The 27784-nt window shown below is 34.9% G+C and overlaps 2 protein-coding genes across 3 annotated transcripts in view; both read right to left on the reverse strand.

Moving 5' to 3' along the window:
- Nucleotides 1–22123, reverse strand: LOC121379298 (adhesion G-protein coupled receptor D1-like). Of its 2 annotated transcripts, XM_041507848.1 has the most exons (16): nt 21995–22123; nt 21309–21384; nt 20728–20833; nt 19552–19598; nt 17318–17438; nt 16268–16371; nt 15698–15800; nt 13012–13162; nt 10927–10996; nt 9247–9313; nt 6646–6731; nt 4829–4955; nt 3942–3983; nt 2603–2683; nt 1896–1929; nt 1–1103 (listed from the first exon to the last, which is right to left on the reverse strand). In XM_041507848.1, the coding sequence occupies exons 5-16, from the start codon at nt 17333–17335 to the stop codon at nt 1003–1005; spliced, it is 984 nt and encodes a 327-aa protein (XP_041363782.1). In that variant the 5' UTR covers nt 17336–17438; nt 19552–19598; nt 20728–20833; nt 21309–21384; nt 21995–22123; the 3' UTR covers nt 1–1002. The 2 variants fall into 2 exon arrangements, with proteins under 2 accessions (XP_041363782.1, XP_041363781.1); XM_041507847.1 differs by lacking the exons at nt 19552–19598; nt 20728–20833; nt 21309–21384; nt 21995–22123 and having other exon boundaries at nt 17318–17685.
- LOC121379808 (adhesion G protein-coupled receptor B1-like) overlaps nt 19839–27784 on the reverse strand; it is a 24684-nt gene continuing 16738 nt past the window's right edge. The window contains exons 7-13 of the mRNA XM_041508459.1: nt 27472–27660; nt 26192–26263; nt 25434–25542; nt 21995–22120; nt 21309–21384; nt 20728–20833; nt 19839–19934 (exon numbers count right to left, since the gene is read on the reverse strand). Of these exons, the coding sequence (XP_041364393.1) occupies nt 19839–19934; nt 20728–20833; nt 21309–21384; nt 21995–22120; nt 25434–25542; nt 26192–26263; nt 27472–27660 (774 nt within the window). The remainder of the gene's footprint in view (nt 19935–20727; nt 20834–21308; nt 21385–21994; nt 22121–25433; nt 25543–26191; nt 26264–27471; nt 27661–27784) is intronic.

Consider the following 27784-nt stretch of genomic DNA (forward strand, 5'->3'; position numbering starts at 1 on the left):
AAAAGAAAATAAGTTTATTTAGGAAGTGTATATATGTAAATAAAAAAAAACATATTATGTATAAATAGAAATATGTATTGGCAGTAGCTTTTATATAACTAGAAAGAGTTGATTGTAAGCAAGCAAATCACAGAACAAAATTTATTTTCAACAGAAACAACAAGTTTTGCTACAAATTGGGATAGGAAAACAAATGGATTTCTTGTATGTTGCAAGAATCAACATCGTACCTATTACATAATAAATACAAAATATATACAACCTTATATTGCATTTCTTTACACATATATATCACAGACATTTCATTCAAAATATTTACTTAATATCACAGGTATATGAACATAGCATTATGTGTGATCGATAAAGTGGAGATACATTTGCATATCAAGTTTTCCAGCATAACTTTTAAAACTAATTTTCATGATGATCAACATTTGTATTTATGCTTCAAAACTGAGCCGATTAGATTGCAATTACACATTTAGCAATGCAATCATCAGTACAAGTATCATCAAATAACAATAATATTTAGCAGAAACTACTAGGTATAAATATTAATTTATTATATTTGTCATCTTTGCTTTATACAAAACATCTGTATATGTTAAATGGAGATTGTAACTATTTTTAGTACATTAAAACGAAGTTATGAGATGTTACATGTAAAATTGTCTGTAACAAGCTTACAATTTCAGAAATGTAGGGCAATGTGTATGAAAATATATGTATACACTTTAATTAATACATTTTTGAAAACAGTTTCAAATGATAGAATAATTTTTGAAAATGGTTCAAAAGATACCATAATTTGACAAAACGGCTCCAAATGATAGCATAATTTGACAAAACAGTTCCTAATGATAGCATAATACGACAAAACAGTTCCTAATGATAGCATAATTTAACAAAACAGTTCCTAATGATAGCATAATCTGACAAAACAGTTCAAAATGATAGCATAATTTGACAGTTTGAAATGACAGTGATATGCTGAAACAATATCTATAGTCTGATGTTGACGTCTGATTCTGGACATAGCTCAACCTGCACCTCTGCTGGATCTGCCCCTGAATAGCCTGTGAGAACAGTGGCGTTGGAACCCTCTGAAATAAAGATATACAGTGAAACCCACCTTCAACTGGAATTTCCTCATAACCAGACCAACCTTAAAATGGAATTTCCTCAAAATCAGACCAACCTTAAAATGGAATTTCCTCAAAATCAGACCAACCTTAAACTGGAATTTCCTCATAACTAGACCAACTTTAAAAGAGAATTTCCTCAAAACTGGACCCACCTTAAACCAGAATTTCCTCAAAACCACATGTTTTTCAAAGTCTCTTTTTAAATATCAGTACAGAATAAAACCTCTCTAAAGCAGATAGACACCCCTTAAAACCAGAGTTTTTATTTGGTCACAGGTTTGAAGGAGTTTTAATGTATTTAAAATAAAACAGAAAATAGCCTTATTCAAGAAGTGAAATAAAATGTTGAAATTATTTTGATGAATTGCTAACCTACTGTAGTAATGTTCATTTAAAAAAGGTCTTTTAAATTTTTAATTTTTTAACATTTCAATTTAATATTAGGCTTTGTTTTTACATGCCCAGAAATATTTGAAGGTGGGGGGGTGGGGTTAAAAGTTATTTTAGGGACTTTTACCTCTGGATGGCTTCAGACAATTTCCTAGCATATTGTTATTTTTATTTATATACATGTATATTACTGAAGGACAAAAAGTAACTTCTGTGTTCCCCGAGTCACAGGTGGGGCTCTACACGACACACACACACCCCACCCCATGATTCCTACAGGCCTGAGAATATAGTTATTTCATCTTAAAAGCTTTACAGAACTTTTTTTTTTATAATAACAGGAATGTACAAATCACCTACTTCTTGTATATTCTGCAGTGTCTGTAACTGATTTCTGAAAAAAAAAGAACAAAAAACAATTTAACTTTAGAATGAATTTACAAATAGTTTTATATTCAGTTTTGATTTTACAAATATTAATATGATATGATTAAAGTTTATTTTTACCACATTAAAGCACTGTGTATGCACTGTTAATTAATTGGTGGCCATAACATAATTATGACAAATGTAACAATTGTAGAATGTTGTAGTATAAGCAATAACCCCATAAGTTCCAAAAATGGATAAATTTGATTAGTCATTGTGCAAAAGGTTAGCACTACCTGTTAGATATATCCCATGTAAATATTTTCCGTATTGAAGGACAGACACTAAATTTGAAAATATCTCATCCTAAATACCTATTTATCCATCATAAATAAAAACTAAACAAGCATTCTGAGAATACTGCTAAACCTCTACTGAACCCCACAAATGTTTGAATCTCCTGAGTTCAAAGATCATAACTCTGTCAAACATGAATAAATTCCCACAGACAGGATAGCACATACCACAGCCTTTGATATACCAGTCGTGATGCACTGGCTAGAACAAGAAATAGCCCAATAGGCCCACAGATGGTGATCGATCTTAGCCCAACTGCGCATCAAGCAAGCATTTTAGCACCGGGCTATGTCGCGTCCTGTTATGTGGCAAATAAACTAGCAGTGAGATGAATGACTTACACCAGGTTTCCGGCTTCCTCCAGTGGTAGACACTGTCTGTGCTTTGTAGCCCCGCCACTTATGTCTGAATCCATGAGTAACCTGCAACATTAACATGGAACACTAATCAGAATGAATAAAACTAAGTGTAGATGTTTGTTTTGTTTAACAACACCACTAGAGCACATTGATTTATTAATCATCATGGTAATTTTGACATTTAGAGAGGAAACCTGCTACAATTTTCCATTAATAGTAAGGGATTTTTTATATGCACCATTCCACAGACAGGATAGCACATACCATAGCCTTTGATATACCAGTCAGTGTGCACTGGCTGGAATGAGAAATAGCCCAATGGGCCAACTGATGGGGATCGATCCTAGACCCACCGTGCATCAAGCAAACGCTTTACCAGTGGGCTACGTCCCGCCCCATAAAACTAAGTATATTTCAACAGATGAGAACTCATACTACATGTATAAGCATTTACAGACAAAAACAAATAATTAATTATTTAAGGAGAAAGTTTAAAGATTGTTTTATTTAAGACACCATTAGAATACATTGATTAAATAATAGTTGATGATAAATTAATCCATGAGCTCTGGTGGTGTTTTTAAACAAAACTTTGACTTTCATGGTTGTAGTCTTTACAGTGTGTATGGTACTTGTTATGCATTAAATACGGTAATGCAAAAATACATGACGTCGGAGTAAAACACATCATCAGGGACGCACAGACATGAGGCAAGGAAGCCATGTTAACAGAAAGTCATGGGGCTAATAAATATCTACAACTGACAGCATCTTGTTTCCAATGTGCTCATAACATAAATACAGATGAACATTATATTATGGCGAAGAGGATCTAGAAGCTTGCAAAGGAAATGGTAAGTTTTACACAGTATTGTACAATAAAAAATGCCGATTCAAAACTGTAAAAATTTGTACACCAATTTTCATATTTCTGTGCCGATAATTCAAATGACTCCACCATACAAACGTTAAAAGTCAAGTATCAGTCTACGATGGCGACCACGTTGCTGAACTTTCCAGCCTTTGATATTCATCAAGTCAGTAAAGATTTGAACCTACGCAAGCTTAGCTTCTCAGATACTAACCAGTACGCATTTTGGATCAGGGCCTATGTTTACAAAACATGCAAGACTTCAGAAAAGTTTCCTGACGTACGTAATATTTGTAGTGGAGACACTTATTAAAATCTTGAGTCTTACATAAACACTGGAATAGTCCTTGTAACCTGGCATTCAACAAACACTGTATCATATTTAGTCCATTATGTTTTGCGGTCATTATTTGCATTTAAATAAATCTGTAAATTAATTGAAATACTTACCGATTTATTCAGAAGACAGTGAAAAAGGAAGATGAAGAAACCCTGAAAATAACAATCTCACTGAAATAATTACTAGCTCTAATGGTTATTGACAAAACAAAAACATTTGCTCTTATTACACAGTTCAGGGTCATAGCTAGCATTTTTTTGTTTGGGGTGGGTGGGGGGTGGGGGTGGGGGGAGCAACTGAGTAGTTAATAGTCTAAAACTCCTTAAACAGTTAAAAGGAGAATTTTCTTTAATTTCTATATTTTTTTCTATATCTTTTTAGCTATGGCCCTGCATTTCAAAATCTGTTCCAGACATACAAATAATAGCAACAGATGTTGAAATATGATAAAATACTTAATTACTGCACTGACATTTCAATATTTGTTTAAAGTATCTATAGATACTAAACTGTTTGATATTCTTTAGTCCATTAAGAACCACTGGACTGGTTAGCCGGTTAGATACAAGTTAAGTGAAGACAAAGACAAGGGTAGGAATGGATGCAGGATTTGGTTTTGGAAAGGAGTGCAATATTTAAATAGAGTTTAAAGTTTGTTTTGTTTAATGACACCACTAGAGGACATTAATTTATTAATCATCGGCTATTGGATGTCAAATATTTGGTAATTTTGACAGTCTTAGAGAGGAAACCCGCTACATTTTTCCATTAGTAGCAAGGGCTCTTTTATATACACCATCCCAGACAGGATAGCACATACCACAGACTTGATATACCAGTCATGATGCACTGGCTGGAACAAGAAATAGCCCAATGGGCCCACCGATGGGGATAGATACTATACTGACAGCATGTCAAGCGAGCATTTTACCACTGTGCTACGTCCCGCCCCTATTTAAATAGAGAACCTCAGTATACTGCTAATACTGTAAATTACCTGAAGTGAATTGAAAATGGCGAACAGGTACTGGAAGACGACCAGATCCTGGTTGACAGAAAACACTCCAAACACCCACGTGAGACCCAGTATGGGAGCCAGTGTGCTGATACTCCGAACCCCCGATCTGCACGAGTTAAACACAACATACAGTACAAGTTGTATAAGGTTACACACCACCATTAATTACTCCATGCAGTTCAAGACAATTTCTATGTCAGAATATATTCTGTGAAAAATACAACACTATCTAGTGGGTCATGTGACCTACTAATTTTAGGGAGTGCTCTCAACTTACAAGTACTGTGTAAAACATCAACACAGGTCGACCACAAAATATTTCAATTAACGGCCCCTATGCCTGACAACAGCCTTGTGTTGGTTTTATACAAGTGGCACCATACCACTTGTACAATTGTTGAGTTAGTACTACATATAACAAGTAACTTTAAACCAATGGGTTATTTAAATACTACAGAGGTCAACCAATGTGTAATCATCAAAGAAAGATTTTAAAAAGCATAACAGAATTTTGTATTTTTTTTTTTTTTTTTTTTTTTTTAATATTTATTCACAGAACCCCTGTTTACATTTATTTTCTGTCCAAACCACAGGGATGAAGTGACAAGAGTTACAATACAAAATTAAACATTATCATTTAGGTATACATATACATATCATATTGTAGTATTTAGTTTTTTATGAGGAACTATTTCCTAAACCGGACTATATTAAGCTGCTACAACAAGTAACGACACGACAAATGTTGGTGTGTCGCCTTAATGACAATATTCTCAACAACTGCATGACCATGTTACAAAGATGAAAGCTAAAAGATACCCCAAAGTAAGTTTGATTCATTTAACAACACCACTAGAGCACATTGATTTATTTATCATTGGCTATTGGACATTAAATACTTGGTAATTTTGACACATGCCATATGCTCAAGAGAAGACTGAGTAATTATTGTAGTAACTGCAGACACTGATAATGAAGTCTACATCAAATGTTTAGCAACAGTCACTTAATGAAAATATATAAGCTTACACTTAATTAGCAAAGCAGTCATGTTATTAAAGTTTACACTAGAGAATTAAAGAAAACACCCTTTGTTGCCTCAGAGGTTACTCCTTCCAGTAGGCAGGATGAGGTTTCGCATTTGCAGTTTTTCACAGAGCCTAGCATACATGTATACCTCTGCATTTGATACACCAGTCATGAAGTTCTTGTTGGAACATAGAATAAGTCATGGGGGTTGGGTGGTAGGTCAGATGTGTAACTCATGAAAAAGTGCCCATACAAAACTCTCTCAGGGGTGGCTATAGGGGCATCCCTGCCACTTTTCTCTGTTACTGTATTCAGAAGGCTCAAAATGCTATATTTTATAACCTGAAATTCATAAACATACACCACCCTCCAACAGGTTCTGGTCCTCAGATACATGTATTTTCATCCTCAAGACAATCAAACTGACAGTGGCTGCTATCCTACTTTCAAACTGTAGAAAAAACTTGGATCGATTTATCTTTTATGAATACTTAGCCTGATCTCAAACAAACGGCACTAAGTGTTTCTCCCTATTTGAGTGGACCAGCTAAGTTGAAAAGAAAACACTCTGTAGGACCTCTGCCTGTAGGACCTCTGCCTGTAGGACCTCTGCCTGTCTCTTGCTACTTTCTGTAAGGAGTAGGCTATGTTATAGATGTATTTCGTTACGGTTTATTCAGAACAAAAGTCAAAATAACATCATGTCACAATCCTAGTTTAGAAATATTATTTTTCTTTGTTAAATGCACAATGAAGGTCAGACTCACCTGAGTTTCTCTCGCCTGCTCTTGGACATGACAGCATGGGTAGAAAACAAAGCCTTCAGAGCCAGAACCACCACCACATAGTTTGCCTGGGGAATTTAACAAAATATGTTTAATTAAATGTATCCTGCAACCACCGTTTCTATTGGCCAATTATGATGACCGATTAAAGCAGTCATATCCGTATACTAGCAGATTATGACTTTTGACGTTACACATGTGACATCATATGCATAGATACATGACAAAATTGCTCATTTGACCACTAGGTCATAATCGTACAATGTAGCTGAAATAATAGAAATAATAGCTTTTCCCATTAATTGTTTTATGGTCTGCAGGATAAAAATAACAACTAGTTAATGAAGCAAATTTCCCTTTCTTACCTTCACAGCATAAAGCAGATATCCTGTGCCATTAACTAGTTAAACATTAACTGTATGTATCAACAAGACTAGCCTATACAATTATTTGTTTCAACATTTTACTCTTTGAAGTAACAAAATACCCATTGAAAAAAAAAAACATCTAAAAAAAACTCCACCACATATAAAAATAAACTACACAATTTTGCTATTTAAAAAAAAGCCAAACAAGACAAAAATAGCCATGTACAGGAGGGTTTAATCATTGCATTATTTAAATATATCTTTATTTGAAATGAAAATATTAATACCATTATTGAGTTGTAAACCGAATTTGTATGTAATTCTAAGGAACTATCTGACAAACTGGCATCAGTGGCATGGTGAATAAACCATTGGCCTTGAAGTTGTAGGTTCTGGGTTAACTTCTGTTCCGGATCAGATCACTGGCTATCTAGAGACCAAACGCGGGATGGACATGCCTGAAACCCTAGTGGTATGTTAAAAAGTTCATTTTCTCTCTTCTCTCTCTCTCTCTCTCTCTCTCTCTCTCTCTCTCTGTGTCTGTCTGTCTCTCTCTGTGTCTGTCTGTCTCTCTCTGTGTCTGTCTGTCTCTCTCTGTGTCTGTCTCTCTCTCTCTCTCACTCTCTCACTCACTCTGTCTCACTCACTCAGTCTGTCTCACTCTCTCTCTCTCACTCACTCACTCTGTCTCACTCTGTCTCTCTCACTCACACTCTCTCTCTCTCTCTCTCACTCTCTCACTCTCTCACTCTCTCTCTCTCTCTCTGTCTGTCTGTCTGTTTGGGTTAACATCCCAATACCAACTCCCACCCAAAAGTAAGTTTCAGTGACTGAACAGATATATGATCACTACATTGACTTCTTTCTCACTAATTATAAAACATTCACCCCATCAACTCAGATGTTTCATGGATATAAGCTTGAAAATAAATTCAAACAAACAGCTGGTAAGTAGTGCAGTTGAACATTCTAATGATAAGTAAAAGTGATGTGCATTTTGTTTGTGCTATAACATGTTTTAGGGTTATGTAAATGCCAAATGTAGATCTTAAAACTAATATATAGATATTGGCTTCTGTGATTAAAGCATCAGTTTTAAGACTAATAGGTGTTGGGTTTACATCCTAGGGAAGCACTCGCCTGATGTACAGTGAGTCTAAAGTTGATCAGTGAGCCCTTATACTACTAGCTTTTTCTCTTTCCAGCCAGTGCTCACAACTGGTGTAGCAAAAGATGTGTGTACAATCTTGTCTGTGGAATAGTGCACAGGGAGAGGTGGCAGAAGGTTTCCTTTCCAGTTAGTTCTGTGATTGTCAACCATGTAACAGTAATTAAAATGTGTCGAGGCCATTGGTAAATGTACCATTTCTTTATTATTGTTTTTTCACATTCAAATACCATACCAAGTTCAGATAGCAGTCCACTAACAAGGGCAGGTCCAGGATTTGTTTAATGTGGGGTTAAATTTTTTTTAAATATACAACTTTGTGTATGTGAAAAGCAAATCGACCCCCAAAGGCAGGGCTGAAAATTTTGAAACACAGATGATCAGGAAGGAAGGAAATGTTTTATTTAATGATGCTCTTAACACATTTTAATTATGGTTATATGGTATCGGACATATGGTTAAGGATCACACAGATATTGAGAGAGGAAACCTGCTGCTTCATGCTACTCTTTTCGATTAGTAGCAACAGATCTTTTATATGCACCATCCCACAGGCAGGATAGTACATACCATGGCCTTTGTTACACCAGTGGGCCCACCAATGGGAATCGATCCTAGGTCAAATGCGCATCAGGCGAGTGCGGTACCACTGACCTACGTTCCACCCCTAGACAATTAGAGAAACCTTTTCAAGGCATTTTAGTGATGTTCTGTAAGTGTTCTGTTTAAGTGTTCTGTTTAGAACATCTTGTGTGATCATTTATAAAATTTATCAAACAGGATATGATTTAATGGGAAGATATGTAGGACACCATAAAACATGAGCTTGCCCATTTTTGTGCTGGACTGAAATTATCAAGGAGGCTTACTACAATTTTGAAAACTAGCAGCTCACCACACCCACCCTCAGAACTGAACATCAGCAACTTAGCATTAAAACGATATAAATGTGCTTGTTATTGTGCCAAGAAACATAAAATTAATTGTGGATTAGATTAACAAGTGTTGAATGTGTTCTACACTAAAGCAGTTTGTGTGAATATTTACAATAATAACTCCCATTGCTGGTCCAACAAACGCATAAAGCAAACCATCCTCTGTACTCAGCCAGCAGCTGAAATAATGGAAACCAAAAACTGTGATCCTAACAGTTACTTTACAGACTTGTGTGGGCAATTTTGCTGAGTTTTTCGCCTTGCATGTTCTTGAGAAACATATCTATTGTGTTTGATATTTTTGGACACACGTGGCTAACATCTCACCATGTGAGGATTACGTGAGCCATCAGCCGAGCTGAATTCACCAACTGATCAATGGAAACATGAAAACTGCTTCACAGTGATGGTCGTAAGAAAACTCAACACTTAGCTCATGTGCGGTGCAGGTCAGAGTGTTTAACGTGCACATTCAGAGCAAGCTGTTGTAGTGCACGGCTGTCCTGGGCACATTCAGAGCAAGCTGTTGTAGTGCACGGCTGTCCTGGGCACAGGTGCTGGCCTCGGCCGGCTCCTCCATCCAGGACACATGCGGTGCAATTACTATGGGCTTATATACCCAAGCATAAAGTCTCAAGTAACATTTTGCTCGGCTGATAGCTCTTATGTGCAGTAAACCAAGATCTACTCAACAAGAATGTGGCCGTAACAGATTTAAGATCTACTCAACAAGAGTGTGGCCGTAACAGATTTAAGATCTACTAAACAAAAGTGTGGCCGTAACATGATTTAAGATCTACTCAACAAGAGTGTGGCCGTAACATGATTTAAGATCTACTCAACAAGAGTGTGGCCATAACATGATTTAAGATCTACTCAACAAGAGTGTGGCCATAACATGATTTAAGATCTACTCAACAAGAGTGTGGCCGTAACATGATTTAAGATCTACTCAACAAGCGTGTGGCCATAACATGATTTAAGATCTACTCAACAAGAGTGTGGCCGTAACATGATTTAAGATCTACTCAACAAGAGTGTGGCCATAACATGATTTAAGATCTACTAAACATACATTTTAAAAAAAATGTATAAAGTTTGTCAAGGTTCAGTTATTTTCATCAGACATATATTACCAACACTCACAACAAACTAATGTTGGTGCTACACCAAATACGGTTTCGCCAATGCCCATCGATTTGATAAGAACTGGAAGTGAATAGAACTGGTTGTTGATAATGACTCCATTGATACACTGGTCACAAAAGCACATCAAAGCACTTTGGACTGTGCTACACAAAATATGGTTCTCATGTAACAGGAGGGTTCTGCTGCTTTCATATGACATCATGTCAAATGACGTCAGGTAATTTACCTGTGTTTTTGTTTTCATATGACGTCATCCAGTTTTCCTTTACCTTTAAAGTACAACAGTAAGCTGTAAAATGGAAAATGTGAATGGCCTGTATCAGTTTCGTACGACATGACGTCATAAATAGAACTGAACTGAACTGGAATGGGTTCGAAGCACTTCGTAACCGAATTTTGTGTAGCAACAATTGGAAGTAACCGTATTCAAGTGCACCAATGCACTTTGGGTGTTTAATGTAGCACCAACATAATTTTCAGACCATTTATTTTGGTTTTATGTATCAATATATGGTTAAGTCATTTTAAAATGTTAATACTTGTATAAAACTTTCAGTGCTCAGATAGATTGTTTAGCTCTTATTAGATTTTGGAAGCTGATTAAACGTTTATGATGAAGACTAGAACGTTTTATGGCACTTACTGGTTCTTAGTACCATATCCATGTAGTTTTGTGACACCACCTGAAACACTGACGATAACAAGGGGTAAACCTGAAAAATTCAAAAACAAATACACATTTAAATTTAAAAAAAACAACATTTATGTCATGAATAGCCACATTTACAAATTACACGATATTTCTCCCATCTTTAGCTATGCAAGACAGACCCATTCCATGACATCAGCCTATACGGAATAAATCTGTCTTGTATAGTCTATGATGTCATTGCATTTAACATGGGGAGTATTACGTCCTTGGTAATATATGATGTCATATTAAAGGAACAGACCCTAGTTTTTAAACACTACAGCATGTTTCACTATTAGAGCCGTTTATGATCACTGAAATCAAACATTACTTGTATTCTATTCTTTAGATTATCCATTTCCGTACAACCGAAGTGTTTCTGGTCATCCTGGTGTTTGTAGTACCAAAAATAGAATTTTTCACATTTAAAAAAATGCACATGCTTCTGAGAAGTAGGAGTTTATTGATTCAAGTTCTTGTCTGTTTTAAAGGATATTTCCTGTTTTAACGTCACAGACTCTTCTTTCACTCTATTGTAACTTTATCCAAATGAGTTACAGGTTTGTAAATTAACTAAACTTAATGTTATTTTTTTTACGTGTTAAAACTAGAGACTGAGCTTTTAATGTGAGTTGGTTAGTTTTACATCAGTATTTTGTTATTAAAATCTTCATTATAAAATTATATTGAACACATGAAACAGATGTGACAAATAGGATAGTGTAGTTTATTTATAATAAAATGGTCAAATAAAGAAGTTACTTTTTCAGCCATCTTTGTTTGTTTGTGTAAAATAATGTTTTTTTTATCAAATGGATGGGAGAAAAAGACTCATATGCAGTCATCTGAGATAGAAAAAGTACACTCTCGGTGGTGGAAATTTCAACCCTGGGACTCTGCAAGCCTTCTCCCGACTAGAAATTTCCACCATCTCGGGTGTACTTTTTTTTTAATCTCACATGACTACATATGATGGAGTCTATTAATCCATGTGGTTTGGCTATACAGCAGATTAATAATTACACGGAAATATAATAATAATGAAATAATATAAAAATAAATACAGATGTATGAGTTACAAAGAAACATTCATAGTGACTTTCTTTTGTACAATGTGTTATAGATACACTGAATCTACATAAGGTTAAGTTCCATTTTCTTTCCTTCTTTTTAAATTAAACAAAATTGTTGTAAAAGGTAGAAATAAGGAAATGTTTTATTTAACGATGCACTCAACACATTTTATTTACTGTTATATGGCGTCGGACATATGGTTAAGGACCACACTGATATTGAGAGAGGAAACCTGCTGTCGCCACTTCATGGGCTATTCTTTTCGATTAGCAGCAAAGGATCTTTTATATGCACCATCCCATAGACAGGATAGCACATACCACAGCCTTTGATGTACCAGTCGTGGTGCACTAGTTGAAGCGAGAAATAGCCCAATGGGCCCACCAATCCCAAACCGACGGCTCATCAAGTGAGCGCTTTACCACTGGGCTACGTCCTGCCCCCATATGTTATAGATATACTGAATCTACATAATGTTAAGTTCCGTTTTCTTTCATTCTTTTTAACCTGTTTAAATTAAATTGTTGTAAAAGGTGGATGATAAGAGATTAAACACCAAGATTCCATCAAATGTATTAATATTAAAATCTCTTTATCTTGCACTTATAGATCAGACTTAAAATGTATACCGGTATACTGAAAAAAATATTTAAAATATGACCTAATTCAATGAATGTTCTAGTATTAATTAAATGTTGACTCCTGCACCAAAATGAATGGTGCAGCCTTTTACAGCTAAACCTCTCAAAACTGGATCTTCTCTCAATCAGAATTATCTCAAAATCAGATGTCTTTCATGGTCCCTTTTTAAAGATCAGTACAAAACCAAACCTCTCTAAACCAGATCCCCATAGAACTGAACATTTTACTTATAGTCCTGCAGGTGTCTGGTTTAAAGGGGTTTCACTGTACTTTCTAAAATGAAAATCTAAGAACTACTCATTGAATTGATAAAATACATACCCCATCCAAGAGGCAGGAGATACTTCAGTTTTGATGAGGTTGCAAACACATACACAATAGAAATCAGAAGGCTAACAGCCTCAGAAAGCATCAGGAAAAACACCACCAAGAAAAAGTAATGCAACATCACTGCAACTGAAATGCAAGCAATCTGAAAAAGAAAGAAAGAAGCAAACAAAATTAATATGTACCTCAAATATATAAGATTCAGGAGGCAATATTTCAAAACCTTAGTTCTCTTGAGTTTTACCTAGATTCAAGAACCTAAATGTATTTGTGTATCCTAATAAATTACACTGAAGTTAGATACGTTTCTGAAATTTTTAAATTTCAATTTTCGCATGAATTTAAAGTTTAAGTTTGTTTTGTTTAATGACACCACTAAAAGACATTGATTTATTAACCATAGACTATTGGATGTCAGACATTTGGTAATTTTGACTTATAGTCTTCAGAGGAAACTTGCTACAGTTTTCCATTAGCAACAACAGATGCTTTATATGCACTTTCCCACCATGGCCTTTGATAAACCAGTCGTGAAGTACTGGATGGGACAGGAAACACCGGAACCAAGAGTGGGTTTTCTGAGGGGTTTCAATCTTGTGACCAACTCTCTACCAGCTGATCTAGATTCCCCTCCCCCCCCCACACCAAGTGACAGATATATATTCTAGGAACTAGCAATCTCACAGGAATAACCATAAATAAAATGTGTTGAGTGCATCGTTAAATAAAAATTTCCTTCCTTCCTTGACTTGGTTGTGAAGTAATTTTTGAAGGACAGGTGCTCCTGGCCACTCGCTGGTGTGCGCTTGCTACAAAACGCGTTTGATCCTTATGAAATTGTATTGGGTAAATCCCGTATTTTTTTATCAAAACGCGATATACGCCAATTAAAAGTCACTTTTACTGAAAATGAAAAAAGGATATATCACGTTTTGCGCCTAAACTCTTCAAATATTAATTTAAAACTGTGTCTAATGACTTCACATCTCAGATTAATATGACATCATATGTTACCAAGGGGCAGGATGTAGCCCAGTGGTAAAGCGCTCACTTGATGAGCAGTCAGTTTGGGATCAATCCCATTGGGCTATTTCTCGTTCCAGCCAGAGGACTACAAATGGTGTATCAAATGCTGTGGTATGTGCTATCCTGTCTGTGGGATGGTGAATATATATAAACTAATGGAAAAATGGGTTTCCTCTCTAAGACTACGTCTAACTTACCAAATGTTTGACATCCAATAGCCGATGATTAATAAATCAATGTGCTCTAGTGGTGTCTTTAAACAAAACAAACTTTTTCCTCATATTATCAACGTCATGTTAATTACAAGCACATGATACCCCATGTGAGATAAAAATTTCTTACATAGCTTTCTTCCATAGGATAGCTCTGTCCCATATACCCGAGGATAAGAAATACAAATTTCATTATATAGCTTTCTTTTATAGAATAGTTCTGTCCCATATAACCGAGGATGAGACATAGAAATTTCTTACATAGCTTTCTTTCATAGAATCACTCTGTCCTATATAACCGAGGATGAGAGATAGAAATTTCTTACATAGCTTTCTTTCATAGGATAGCCCTGTCCCATATACCAGAGAATGAGAATGTAACAAGAATTCCACAGAATAAATTGTCTCACCTACCATAAATGTTTTTGGTGCACTATGATGAACATCCATAGGTGCAACTATAAACCAAGTTTCACGGACCCAGGACTTATAGTTTGTGAGAAACCAAATTAAATGCAAAACTTTAATGCAACGTTGATGACGTCACCACAATCGAAAAAGTAACACTTATATCTCGCCTTTTTAATTTGTAAAGGTCAAGACAATAATATTAATAACCAGCATTCTGAAAGTACTACTAAAGCAATACATATCACCTATAAGGCCCCAAATATTTCTATATCTCCTAAATTCAAGGGCCATAACTCTGTGAAAAATAGGTAAAATTCCAGACAGGTTAGTGCATACCACAGACTTTTATATACCAGTCATGGTGCACTGGCTGGAATGAGAAATAGCCCAATAAGCCAACCGATGGGGAGTGATCCCAAACCAAACATGCATCAAGCGAGCACTTTACCACTGGGCTACGTCCCGCCCCTAAAATGATATGAAAGTCAAACTTGATCTGTAACAGAACATGATAAAGCTATACATAAAATGATATGAAAGTCAAACTTGATCTGTAACAGAACATGATAAAGCTATACATAAAATGATATGAAAGTCAAACTTGATCTGTAACAGAACATGATAAAGCTATACATAAAATGATATGAAAGTCAAACTTGATCTGTAACAGAACATGATAAAGCTATACATAAAATGTCAACTCAGTATCTATAAGGCATTGTGAAAAAAACATCCGGAAAACAAATTTCTGTATCTCCTAAGTTCAAGGGCCATAACTGTCAGAAATGGGTAAATTGCCATGAAAACTTTATACACAAAATGTCAACTCATTATCTCATGGCATTATGAAAAGAATATTGAGAAAATTATATGTGGGACAGATGGACAGACCGGTAGGAAATTAAATTCTTTATTTATTGAGGGTTACAGGATATAGATTACAATGGAAATTCATCAAATTATTCATGAGTGTTAATTGCATTCCTGAATGTCACTAGACTCCATTTTGTTAGGAATGAAAATTGGGTCACCTTGTTCTGTGTCTGGTCAATTCCAATGAGAAAGATGACATAGGAGATTGTGAGTGCGATACACAGATGCAGCAAAATACAGTTCTTGTCTGACTTTATGTGCCTGTAATAGACAAACAATAACCATAGTTAATAATGGGAATATATGCACGTTTAGACTGACAAGGAATAATAAACTGTCTACAAATGAGGGTTTTGATATATCTACCAAATTCATAAATAACAAGAAGTACAAAATAAACTTTTCAATCTTGTTTGAGTTGCTGTACAAAACAATTGGCTAGAATTCACAAGAGAAGTTTTGATATGAATTCAAAATAGATGTTTCCCATGCAAAATTACAAGAATATACCGACTACAGTACACTAATAGGATTCAAACACAACTGACTGAATTATGTTGAATTAATAACTTAAATTGCTTTAACAAATAATAAAAAATAAACAGATTTGAAATAAAAGCAGATTTTGAGGAGCAGTTATACAATAGATCTGTCAAGGTTTGTAGAAGCAGAAATTCTCCATCATTATGCCTAGTCCAATATAAATTGAACACGTTTATTGATCTTACCTCCACAAGAGGAAGAAACAGACAATGGTAGCCAAAGTACACAGCAGTGAGATGGCCATTCCAATGATGGAGATGATTCCAAGCACTTTGGTGTCAAGTTCAGACTATAATCAACAAACAATGTCATATGTTATTATATTTCAAGGCAATTGCTAACACCATAGGCCAATATAAACAAGAAGGAGCAGGATGGGAGTCTGTACATATCACTTGAGGAAAGAGAAAGAAAGAATGAAAGAAGGTGATTAGCATTATGTCATGTGTCATGTCATAGGGTTTTATGTGCACATTCAGAACAAGCTGTTGTAGTGCACGCCTGTCATGGGCACAAGAGCCGGCCTTGGCCGGCTCCTCTGTCCATGACAGGAAAGGTGGGGGGGAGGGGAGAGGAGGGACCACCTGCACTGGCAGGTGCAAGGGAGCACTAGCAGCCCGATCAAATCGGTAGCAGGCGGGTGGGGTTGGTGGTGGTGCTATGGAATTTGAATGGAGCAGTTAAATGCCAAAGAGAAAAGGGTGCGCAATTTTGATTGAGGGAATTTGGTGCAATTTTGAACGGTTGGTCGAAAGGTAAATGGCCGAGCTAATATAGGTTTTGTTATTAGTGAATATTAGCATTAGCAACAAGGCACCTTTTATATTCACCATCCCACAGACACAATAGTACCCACTACAGCCTTTGTTACACCAGTTATACAACACTGATTGGGCCTACTGAAAGGAATCAATCCTAGACCGATCGTGTATGAGATGAGACAACACATAAACTACTATCAAATAGCAACACTGTCATATACACAGAATACCTCTAACCATGTGACACTGGTTTGTCAATTCCGTCTCTGTCCATCTATCTCAGTCTCTATCTCTCTTCCTGTCTCTCTCTTTACCTCCCTCCCTCCCCTCCCCTGCCTCCCTCCCATCCCTCCCTATCTCCTAGATGCTTTCAAGTCATAATTCATTTGCATAAACATCAGTTTTTTTTTTTATCATGTCATATTATAATTGGTATCTGGATGTATAAAAGTATGGCTATCTGTATTTAAGTACCATGATTCCAGGACTCATAAGAACAGCAAAATTGGTGAGATGGTTGCAGGCACAGTCTGTGTAGGTCTCATTGTAGAACGTAATCCAACATCCTTCAGATGACCAGCCTCCTCTTGAAGAACTGGAAATGAAAAAAGAAAAAAAAAGAAAAAAAAACCCCCATGTACAAAAACATGAACCATAAATAAAAAATAGAATTATAATAAGAAAATTCAAACAAACGTGAAATAGCAATGTTTTATCAACCAAACCCTCAAATCTTTTAGCCTGTATGCTAAGCATTCAAGTATATTTAAATAATATTTGCTGGATTTAGGTATGTCCACCCATCTTTGACAGTAAACATTTTCCAACCCACAATTCACAAAATCCTGGATCTACCCCTAATAATGGCATCATGCAATGCTATATCACGAGAGCTGGTGTCTAATATTGCGATGACCCAGGAAAACTGAGTGTCTGGTAAATGGTCAATCTACTAATGAACGCAAAAGATCACCAACAAATATTGAACTTCATCAATGTTTATTAATAAGTAACAGATTTTAACAGGTTAACATCTCGTTGAATGTATATGTATATGTCTCCTTTAGTAATTAAATAATCAATAATAGCTATATACTAACACTAAATTATTCCAGGGCTAAATAACTAACAATATATTCTACTCAACTTATTTAACAAGTCAGGTGACAATCTTAAAAGACTGAGTTCAATCGTCTACTAATACTTTAACCAATTAATTACGAACTCAACAGATTGAGTCCAAAAAATACAGATAATGGATTTTGTGCTAAAAAATCCTCCAACGCTTCACTAGAAAAACACTATAGTTTACAAACAATATCTCAAATTGTTTATGTCAAAATGCTAGTGTACTAGTATCCAATTGTTTTCCTAATCAGTGTACATGCACAAACCTCACGTGTGCACACTCTATTCTTGTAATTGAACTTGTCACATAAATATCCACAATACCCGGGACCTACACCTTTATGTGCTGGGTATTGCTTACTCTATTCCCTAACTTAATTAATGCATAGTCAAAACCTATTTCTATATCTTAACAAGTTTTTTTTCATGGCCTAAAAATGAGTCTGGTCCTTATTTATTACAATAAAACATCTGCTAAATCTGTACTGCCAATTAATACACCAACCCACGAAATGGGATAAAATACTGACAACAACCCAACTGATTATACTATGACGTGATTATGACCACACTATATGACGCGACTGACCAGACTAACAAACATTGGCTGGATTGCTATTTATACCCCCGCCACATTCTATGTTTGGCGTAATTCTGCTATTGCTGGATTTCCAGCCGCTTGCGGAATTTACACCGTACAATTCCGCCGATCCCGTCAATGGTTGGAACGGCAGAATTATTCTGCCCTTTATTGGATAAATTGCCAATAACGCTAAAATTAACTCTTTAAAATAATAAATATATTATTTTAGCTAACTATACTTAATTTTACATATTTTATAACTTTTATAAGACATTTCTTGTTCTTTTAAAAACACATAAATACATAATCAGCTAAAAATAGCACTTTACCTTTGCAAGGTGAATGTCGTCTGCAAAACAGCTGTTTATGACGAGAAGTATTTCAGAACGAGGCTCTGGTGCCATTTTCAAATAACATACATGTTACGAGCTACTATTGCTAATCTTCGATCTTATTGCCACTTGGAAACTGATACCATCTGTCATACGGTAATAAATACCTCCATTAATGCTAAACAAATCTAATGATAAGTCGTATGAATTGTGAATAATTCAACTTCCCATTAAAATAAGTGTAAACAAGAATGTAAACAAACGTTCTCGCTTGATTCTATTAAAGGTGCATTATCTTCCAATACGAACGTCAACAATGATGCAGATATTATTTATAAGATACACTACTGGTAATGTCACACATTACAAAATCCTTACAATATATCATAGTAAAACAAAGGCGTAGCACTCATTACGCATGTACGTAATGCAAAAAAATCCGGGAATAGGTCGAGGTCTGTAATTGTTCTATAAAATATCCTCTTAAAATTGACTTGAAAAAAATATAGAAAAAAATGTCTCACAAAAGGCTAAGAATGTATCTACAGGCGTCCTGAGTTTCAAAACATTTCATGGGGGGTGAGAGGACCCGAATCACCCTGCTCGAGCTTAATGCTGAATTTTTCTGGCTACGCCCCTGCTAAAAGTTTCACTTTTGAACTTACTTGCTTTGAAACACCCAATAACTGCATACTGGATCAGTTAAGTTGGTCTGTGAAGAAAACCAAATGAAATTTAGTATAAACTCTGTATATTACAAAAACAGTCAGGATAACAGGTTAATGTGGCTATACTTACTTACATATCAAAATGAAAGGAATGGAATATTTAACAAAATCTCGAATAATTTTAAAATTTGGTGTCAAGAAAAAGAAAACCTACCACTGCAACTGCCTTTGAGAATGGTAGTCCTCCTACAGGCAGTGCAATAGGGATGAAATATACTGTTGTGTTATGTTAGGGAAGTGGCAGTCCTCCGAGGGATGAACACCTGATGGTGGATCATGGAATCAATCACAACTTTGCCTAACATTCTTTCAACTCTTTCCTGTGCAGAGATACGATTTTCATATCAGAATACGGTTTTGTCAATCAGATTTGATTTCCCAGTCGTGAGTCACTGGAGGGTACTGGGAAAACCAATAGTTCAAAAACTAAGTCTATAATCGGCAATTGATCCTTTGACCCACTGCTCCACAGACAAGCACTCTACCTCTGATAAACATTGTGGCCCCTTGACAAGATTCCTTTGACCCACTGCTCCACAGACAAGCACTCTACCTCTGATAAACATTGTGGCCCCTTGACAAGATTCATTTGACCCACTGCTCCACAGACAAGCACTCTACCTCTGATAAACATTGTGGCCCCTTCACAAGATTCATTTGACCCACTGCTCCACAGACAAGCACTCTACCTCTGATAAACATTGTGGCCCCTTGACAAGATTCCTTTGACCCACTGCTCCACAGACAAGCACTCTACCTCTGATAAACATTGTGGCCCCTTGACAAGATTCATTTGACCCACTGCTCCACAGACAAGCACTCTACCTCTGATAAACATTGTGGCCCCTTGACAAGATTCCTTTGACCCACTGCTCCACAGACAAGCACTCTACCTCTGATAAACATTGTGGCCCCTTCACAAGATTCCTTTGACCCACTGTTCCACAGACAAGCACTCTATCTCTGATAAACATTGTGGCCCCTTCACAAGATTTCTTTAAAAACATACATCAAACAGGTAACATACATACCACTGTGTGAGATAAATGCATATTTCTGTATGGATCGGAACATCCAGGTGTACTAATCAAATTGTTAAGAGATGATACTTACCGCAATATGTTCAAATGTAAACTCTATTGGAGGGTCAAGGGATAGCTTTGGTTTGGATGGAAAATCTATCGACAAAACTTGAGTGTTGATTTCTGTGGCAACATTTCTGTAAACAAAATTATAATCTAATTAATTATCCATATGTATGGAAAATTTCTGAAAAATCATTAAACGCTTATAATGAATTATCTATGTGTATGGAATAATTTACACCATAAACAAAATTCTGGCTACAAAGACACACAAACAGACTTATGAATACATAAATATCTGTGATTCATGACATTGGGCACTAATTTCTGAAAATTGTGCAGGGTTATTTAAATTAAGAACAAGAGCAATAACAGTTATTGGGCAGAAATAAAATAATAAATTATAGAATTTCGTTTTGAGCTTTTCAGAAGCTAAATACCACTTTCAATATTTATCACATAAAATAACCTTTTCTGCTTTTTAAAAAGACATTATTCTAATGCAACAAGATACGATCTCTACAATTTTATAAATAAGTTTCAAGAATTTTTATCAAGAATTTTATTAATGCTGGAACAAATGTATAAATGTTTGCTGTTTGAACATACGTTTTATCGAGTTCTACATCTGGTAGGATTTTAGCCAGTGATTTGTACAACACTGTTGATATCTCCACAATCTCATCTGGAAACATAAAAAACCCACAAAATTAAACTCTATATTTAAATTCAAGCCTTTATTAATCATAGTTAATTTTATGAGTCTATTTACACCAGCAAAGGTATAATGAAACTGATGGTACCATCAATTAACTGCATTAAAATGAACATTCACTGAGGCAATTATAAATTTATAAAGTTATAATGATGTAGGAAAGAGAGAGAGAGAGAGAGAGAGAGAGAGAGAGAGAGAGAGAGAGAGAGAGAGAGAGAGAGAGAGAGAGAGAGAGAGAGAGAGAGAGAGACAGAGAGACAGAGAGAGAGAGAGAGAGAGAGAGGAGAAAGAGACAAAGAGTAAGATAGAGTGAAAGAGATAAACACACACACACGCACACACACACACACAGAGAGAAAGATAAAGACAGAGAGAGGAAAGAGGGAGAGAGAGCAACTGCTGTCATTTAGACCCCGTGTACTAAAACATAGCAAGGGATCTTTTATAAGCACTTTAGCCTTTGTTATATCAATTAAAGGTAATATTGTTAATCTCTGGTTGCTCTAATAAGCACATTTTCTATTGAATGTCAATACCTGCATTAAATACAATATATTAATTATGATCTACAACTCCAAACCTCCAAATTCTTTCTGCAGTGCCAACTTGGAGATGAATAGAAAGGTTGACACATTCCTAGTCTTGTTCTTGGTCACTTGTTTTGGGAACACAACATTGTCCACGGGTTGTTTGCTCACTTTTAACACTGAAAATTCAAAGTGTTTTACTCAAGTACTGACAAAACATTCTTTACCTACTTTTAATATGAAGTGATTTGTTACAAGTACATGAACATACATGACATTAAATATTTTAACTGGCTGTACCGAGTTGACTGCTATTGTAACACATTATTATTTTAAAATTATATTGTGTTGGTTTTAAAGACAACAATTACATATTAAATATATTTTTTTGTGTCGATTATTAGTGTTTGTATATTCAAGGTGTTTCTGGCCAGCCTGTTTGTAGTAGCCAAAATTGGATTTTCCAATAATTTTGTACATATGAAAACATATGAATGGTCCACGGGGATAATATACAATATCACACTGTTGATATTTTAAGATAATTGAATTTTAAACTCTGAATTTTAAACTCTGTAGTAATGCAATTGTGAAATATTTATACCTAAACAAGTATGTTTTACCGACAAGCCTTAATGGCTTACCATAGTTAGCGATTTTCATTTCATTATTTTACTGTGGCCTTCACATACACAACCTTTATAACACTGACTATCTGTTTGGACATCACAAGTTATTCTATTGTATATTTTATGTTTTTGTTAATATGACATCTGGTTCACAATGAGTCCTTATTGTTTTCATTTCATTATTTACTGCTTTCTATGTATTGATTACATTTGCCATAATATAGAGGTAAAATAATTATCCTGACCGAAAGTTAAAAGTTTGCCTGTGTGACCTATTTTCACGTAACATCACTGAAATATATATAGTGTTGTTGTTTTTTGTTTTGTTTTTTGTGTTTTGTTTTTTTAATATTTATTTTCCCCAGTCCATTCTGGCCATGTCAAGGATGGGGAGCCTTGAATTCATGGCCTTACATCAAAGTAATATAATTTATATACAAGTACACATATCTAATTTGTTGTATAATAATGTTATATAGTCATATATAACAATTTGATACATAAATGCATTTGTAATGTTTCTGTATAAATTAAAGATTGGTAAAAAACAAAACAAATTGCTATGACGCATATAATGGAAAGGACTGGGCAATATAGGAGAAGAAGAAAGAAGATATAATGGTTAAAACACATAATAATAAATTGATAAATAAATAAATAAGCAAACAAACAAACAAAACAAAACAAATAAATAGATAAAGAAATAAAAAAAAAAAAAAAAAAAATACATGGGGGGGGGGGTGTGTAAATATATATTAGCATGAAACGAAAAAGAATTGTTAGGAAATACGTTTCAATCAAAGAGATTAAGTCCATTGTTGATTAAAAATTTCGTAATTGCAATTCTTATATAAAATAAATCTTTCTATTTCAAACTTGTTTCGCAAATTTTTTTTAACTCCACTGATATTTAATAGTTTTTTCTGTACTTTCATACAGTAGATATAATATTTAATGTTGATAATCAACCAATTTACAAAGTTACTATTTTTGTTATTGATCATACCAAACATAACAATATCTTGACTAAAAATAATGTCAATTCCTGTTTCAGTCAATATCCATTCTCGTATTAATTCCCAAATGTGGTTAACCTTGTTACAGTCAAAGAAAAGATGTTGTAACATTTCACATGAAGCTTTGCAGAAGTCGCAAGCATTAGAATCCACGTAATGTATCATATATAAAAATGTATTAGTAGTTAAGATTCTGTGCTATTCTATACTGAAACCATGATAATGTCATGTCTTTTACACATCGAAAAGGAATAACATAATACTTTTCCCATTTCTTTGTATCATACATGTATCCTTCATTTGCATATTTCAATTGTGCTTTTGGAATGACAGTTTGTGAATTTAACATATCATACATATGTTTACAACCGCTTTTGTCTTTTAATAAATGTTTTAAATTTAGCGTTATTACTGGTACCCCAGCAGGCACTCATAACAGGGAAAATAAAAATCATAATTTCTCACTGAAAAATTATCACACATTGGTCTAACAAACACTACTATTGGATGATTTGACACTTACAAACCAATGACCATGTCGGTACTAAATATGACATCATCATCATTTGCCAAACACACACAATGACATCATGTAGTTTAAAGAGTTTGCCTAATTTACAGCTGTCTGTTTGTGGTGTTAAATTTATAACAAAATGTCATTTTAATGCAATTCATTATAGATTTTGTACCAGAATAAAGATAACTTTGTTTTTGAAAATTATCTATGCACGTGATTAAATTACAATGTTATTCCCGTGGACCCTTCATATATATTACAAAATATAATTAGTCGGAAATATCTTGCTATGGCAGCAAATCATCTCTCTAACACTCAGTGACAGTGTTGACGTTTGATTTGCTATACATGCATGCACATTTGTAACTGTGTGTGTGTGTGTCATTATTAAAAAAGTACATATAAAAATATATGTTTCCACTGAAACCACCTGTGTGTGTCATTGTGGCATATGAATGCAAATACGTCTGTTAAATCTTTGTGTTATTATAACCTGTGTGTGTCATTGTGGCATATGAATGCAAATACGTCTGTTCAATCTTTGTGTTATTATAACCTGTGTGTGTCATTGTGGCATATGAATGCAAATACGTCTGTTAAATCTTTGTGTTATTATAACTAGTTCTTATGTTTGTTTTAATGGGAAAATTTCCCCTTAACCAATATATACATAAAAAGGTTGCAATAATTATTGTATTGTATTGTATTGTATTGTATTGTATTGCTTATTACAACTCATTTACTACATTAGAGTTGAAAGAATAATATTCCTGAAATAATCAAATGAATCCCTTAATTTACTTCAACTTATAACTACAGGGAATTTAAAGTCGCAGACTCTATTTGAACATGTGGAAACATCAGAATAAAGATGCAATAGAGTGAAAAAAAAGTCTGTAACATTAAAACATAGAAATTTGCTCTTAAAAATACACAAAGAGCTCATATCCCCAACCATTACTTCTTAGATGCACATGTTTTTAGAATTATGAAAAAATACATTTCGTGGCATTACACACACCAGGATAACCATAAAGTAGGTCACAGTGACCTAGTAATAGACTGCAACACACCACCATCCCAAGTTGTTCCTACATGATAGGTTTGATGGTCCTGTATACATCTGTATGCAAGATCTAGTCCGGACAAGAAAACGTTAACAGACAGATGTACGGATGGACGGACAATGCCATACCATAATATGACCCATCATAGATGGGAATATAAAAACAGCTCTAAAAGTGAAAAATATGCTATAGTGTTTAAAAACTAGGGTCTATCACTTTAAAATTATGTTTAGCGATTGTTTCTCAAACACTGACTAATTTACCAAGATTTTCTTTCTCTATAACAAGAGACTGGTTTTCTGGTAAAGTCCTAGAGATAGTTTTGCTGAATGTAGTAAGTGAACTCATCACCATTGAGGCACTCTCTCCTGTCTGAAATAAAATTAATGTATAACGCAATGGTTTTAAACTTATAGTTAATTTTGTTTAATGACACCACAACAACAAAATGATTAATTTATGTCTTACATGTGTGTAATTACATACATTGACAATTCTTTGTAAATTCGACCCAATGTCTTCATAGGAAGCCCACTACATTTCCTCCATTACTAGTAATTAAGGGATCTTTTATAATATATGCACATTCCAATAGACAGGACAGCACATACCACAAATCGAATGGGTCTGCCAATGAGGTTCGATCCTGTGATCCATGCCCCTCTAGTGATCACCCTACTGACCGAGTTGAATCCCACCCTTAATGTAATGGTGCAGTGCAGTGTGATGCGATGCAATGCGATGTGTTGCAATGCAATTTAATAGAACAGAACAGAACAGAACAGAACAGAACAGAAGAGAAGAGAAGAGAACAGATAAAATAAAATAAGTTCTCTTCACTGTTCTAATTTATTAAATTTATCATCAACTGTTTACTAATCCCAGTTAATCACAATATTTATTTATACAATAGTTGAAGGATTCCACTTATAATATATTTGTTTTGTTTCCCATATTTACTGACATAGTGCACTGATGGTGTCTAGTAATTTACATGTACACTTGTGCAGAAATTACCAACCTCCTCATACATTTGCTTCCAATTTTCAGAGGTGTCATCATCCAAGATCTTGCTAACAACATCAACAAACAGCTATGATAGAAAACAAACAAAAATAAACAGATTTAAAAAGTATCACCATTTCCAAACCTAAGCTATTAATGATCACTTTTAGTGTTCACAGAATTACATATATTCATAGTGGTTTAAATTATACTGAATACACACTGAACATAACTCATCAAAACCTGCACAAATAATCATGGGGTTTTTTATTGCTCAAATAAAAAAAAAACCCATTATTTGTAGATGACAAAAATCACTCTGTGATTTTAGGACTGTTCATGAGAAGAATCAAAGCAACTGATAAAACAGTTAAAGTTAAAGTTTGTTTTGTTTAACGACACCACTAGAGCACATTGATTAATTAATAATTGGCTATTAGATGTCAAACATTGGTAATTTTGACAGTCTTAGAGAGGAAACCCTCTACATTTTTCCAACAGTCAGTCACAGGATAACATATACTACAGCCTTTGATTTACCAGTCGTGGCTGGATAAGAAATAGCTCAATGGGCACACCAACAGGGATCAATCCCAGACTGGTTGCTCATCAGGTGAGTGCTTTATCACTGGGCTACATCTCGCCTCCTGATTAAACAGTTAACAGTGAGTTATTAGAGTATCATAAGCAGACAGGAGATCCAGGCAAACTACAAGTTCTCTCAGGCTAAGGTGAAAAACATAGAGGTGGAATTGGACTTCTGAAGAAAGTTGTGCAATGAAATATAATTTCTAGGTATTTTAATTTCTTAACACCCATTACAAATAATGCTTTGGCACAACATACTATGGTTCATTATTTGAACCTCAAATATACAAGTTATGATCTTTGGCCAAGCCAAAATCCAAGATGCTCTCAAGTACCTGTTGTAAAACTTCCATTTATTTTTCTGATACTAGTATCTATACCAAGTTTTGTCATTTATATAATGTACATTACAGGCCGTATTACTCCAAGTTGATATATACCTCAGACTGACATTCATTGACCTCATCATCTCTCTCAGCTGTGATATCACTGATATCAACCAACATGTGAGTATCAAGTTTTGTCATTTATATGATGTACATTACAGGCCGTATTACACCAAGTTGATATATACCTCAGACTGATGTTCAGTGACCTCATCATCTCTCTCATCTGTGATATCACTGATATCAACCAACATGTGAGTATCAAGTTTTGTCATTTATATGATGTACATTACAGGCCGTATTACACCAAGTTGATATATACCTCAGACTGACGTTCAGTGACCTCATCGGCTCTCTCGGCTGTGATATCACTGATATCAACCAACATGTGAGTGCTCGCCATTATATCTCCCATGTTTGAGTCCTCTGGCAATGATTCGGTTACATTGGAAAATTCTTCCAGGATCATTGTAACACTCTCAACATCCAAACCATCTTTTAGATCCTGAATCTGAAAACAAAACAACCTGAATGTTTATAACATCTAAATTGTCTTTTAGAATTATAGAGCTGAAACCAGAACAATGGAATGTTTATAACATCTAAACTGTCTTTTTGAATTATAGATCTGAACC

This window comes from Gigantopelta aegis, chromosome 8 (genome assembly GCF_016097555.1).
Source record: "Gigantopelta aegis isolate Gae_Host chromosome 8, Gae_host_genome, whole genome shotgun sequence".
Classification (NCBI taxonomy): Eukaryota; Metazoa; Mollusca; class Gastropoda; order Neomphalida; family Peltospiridae; genus Gigantopelta; species Gigantopelta aegis.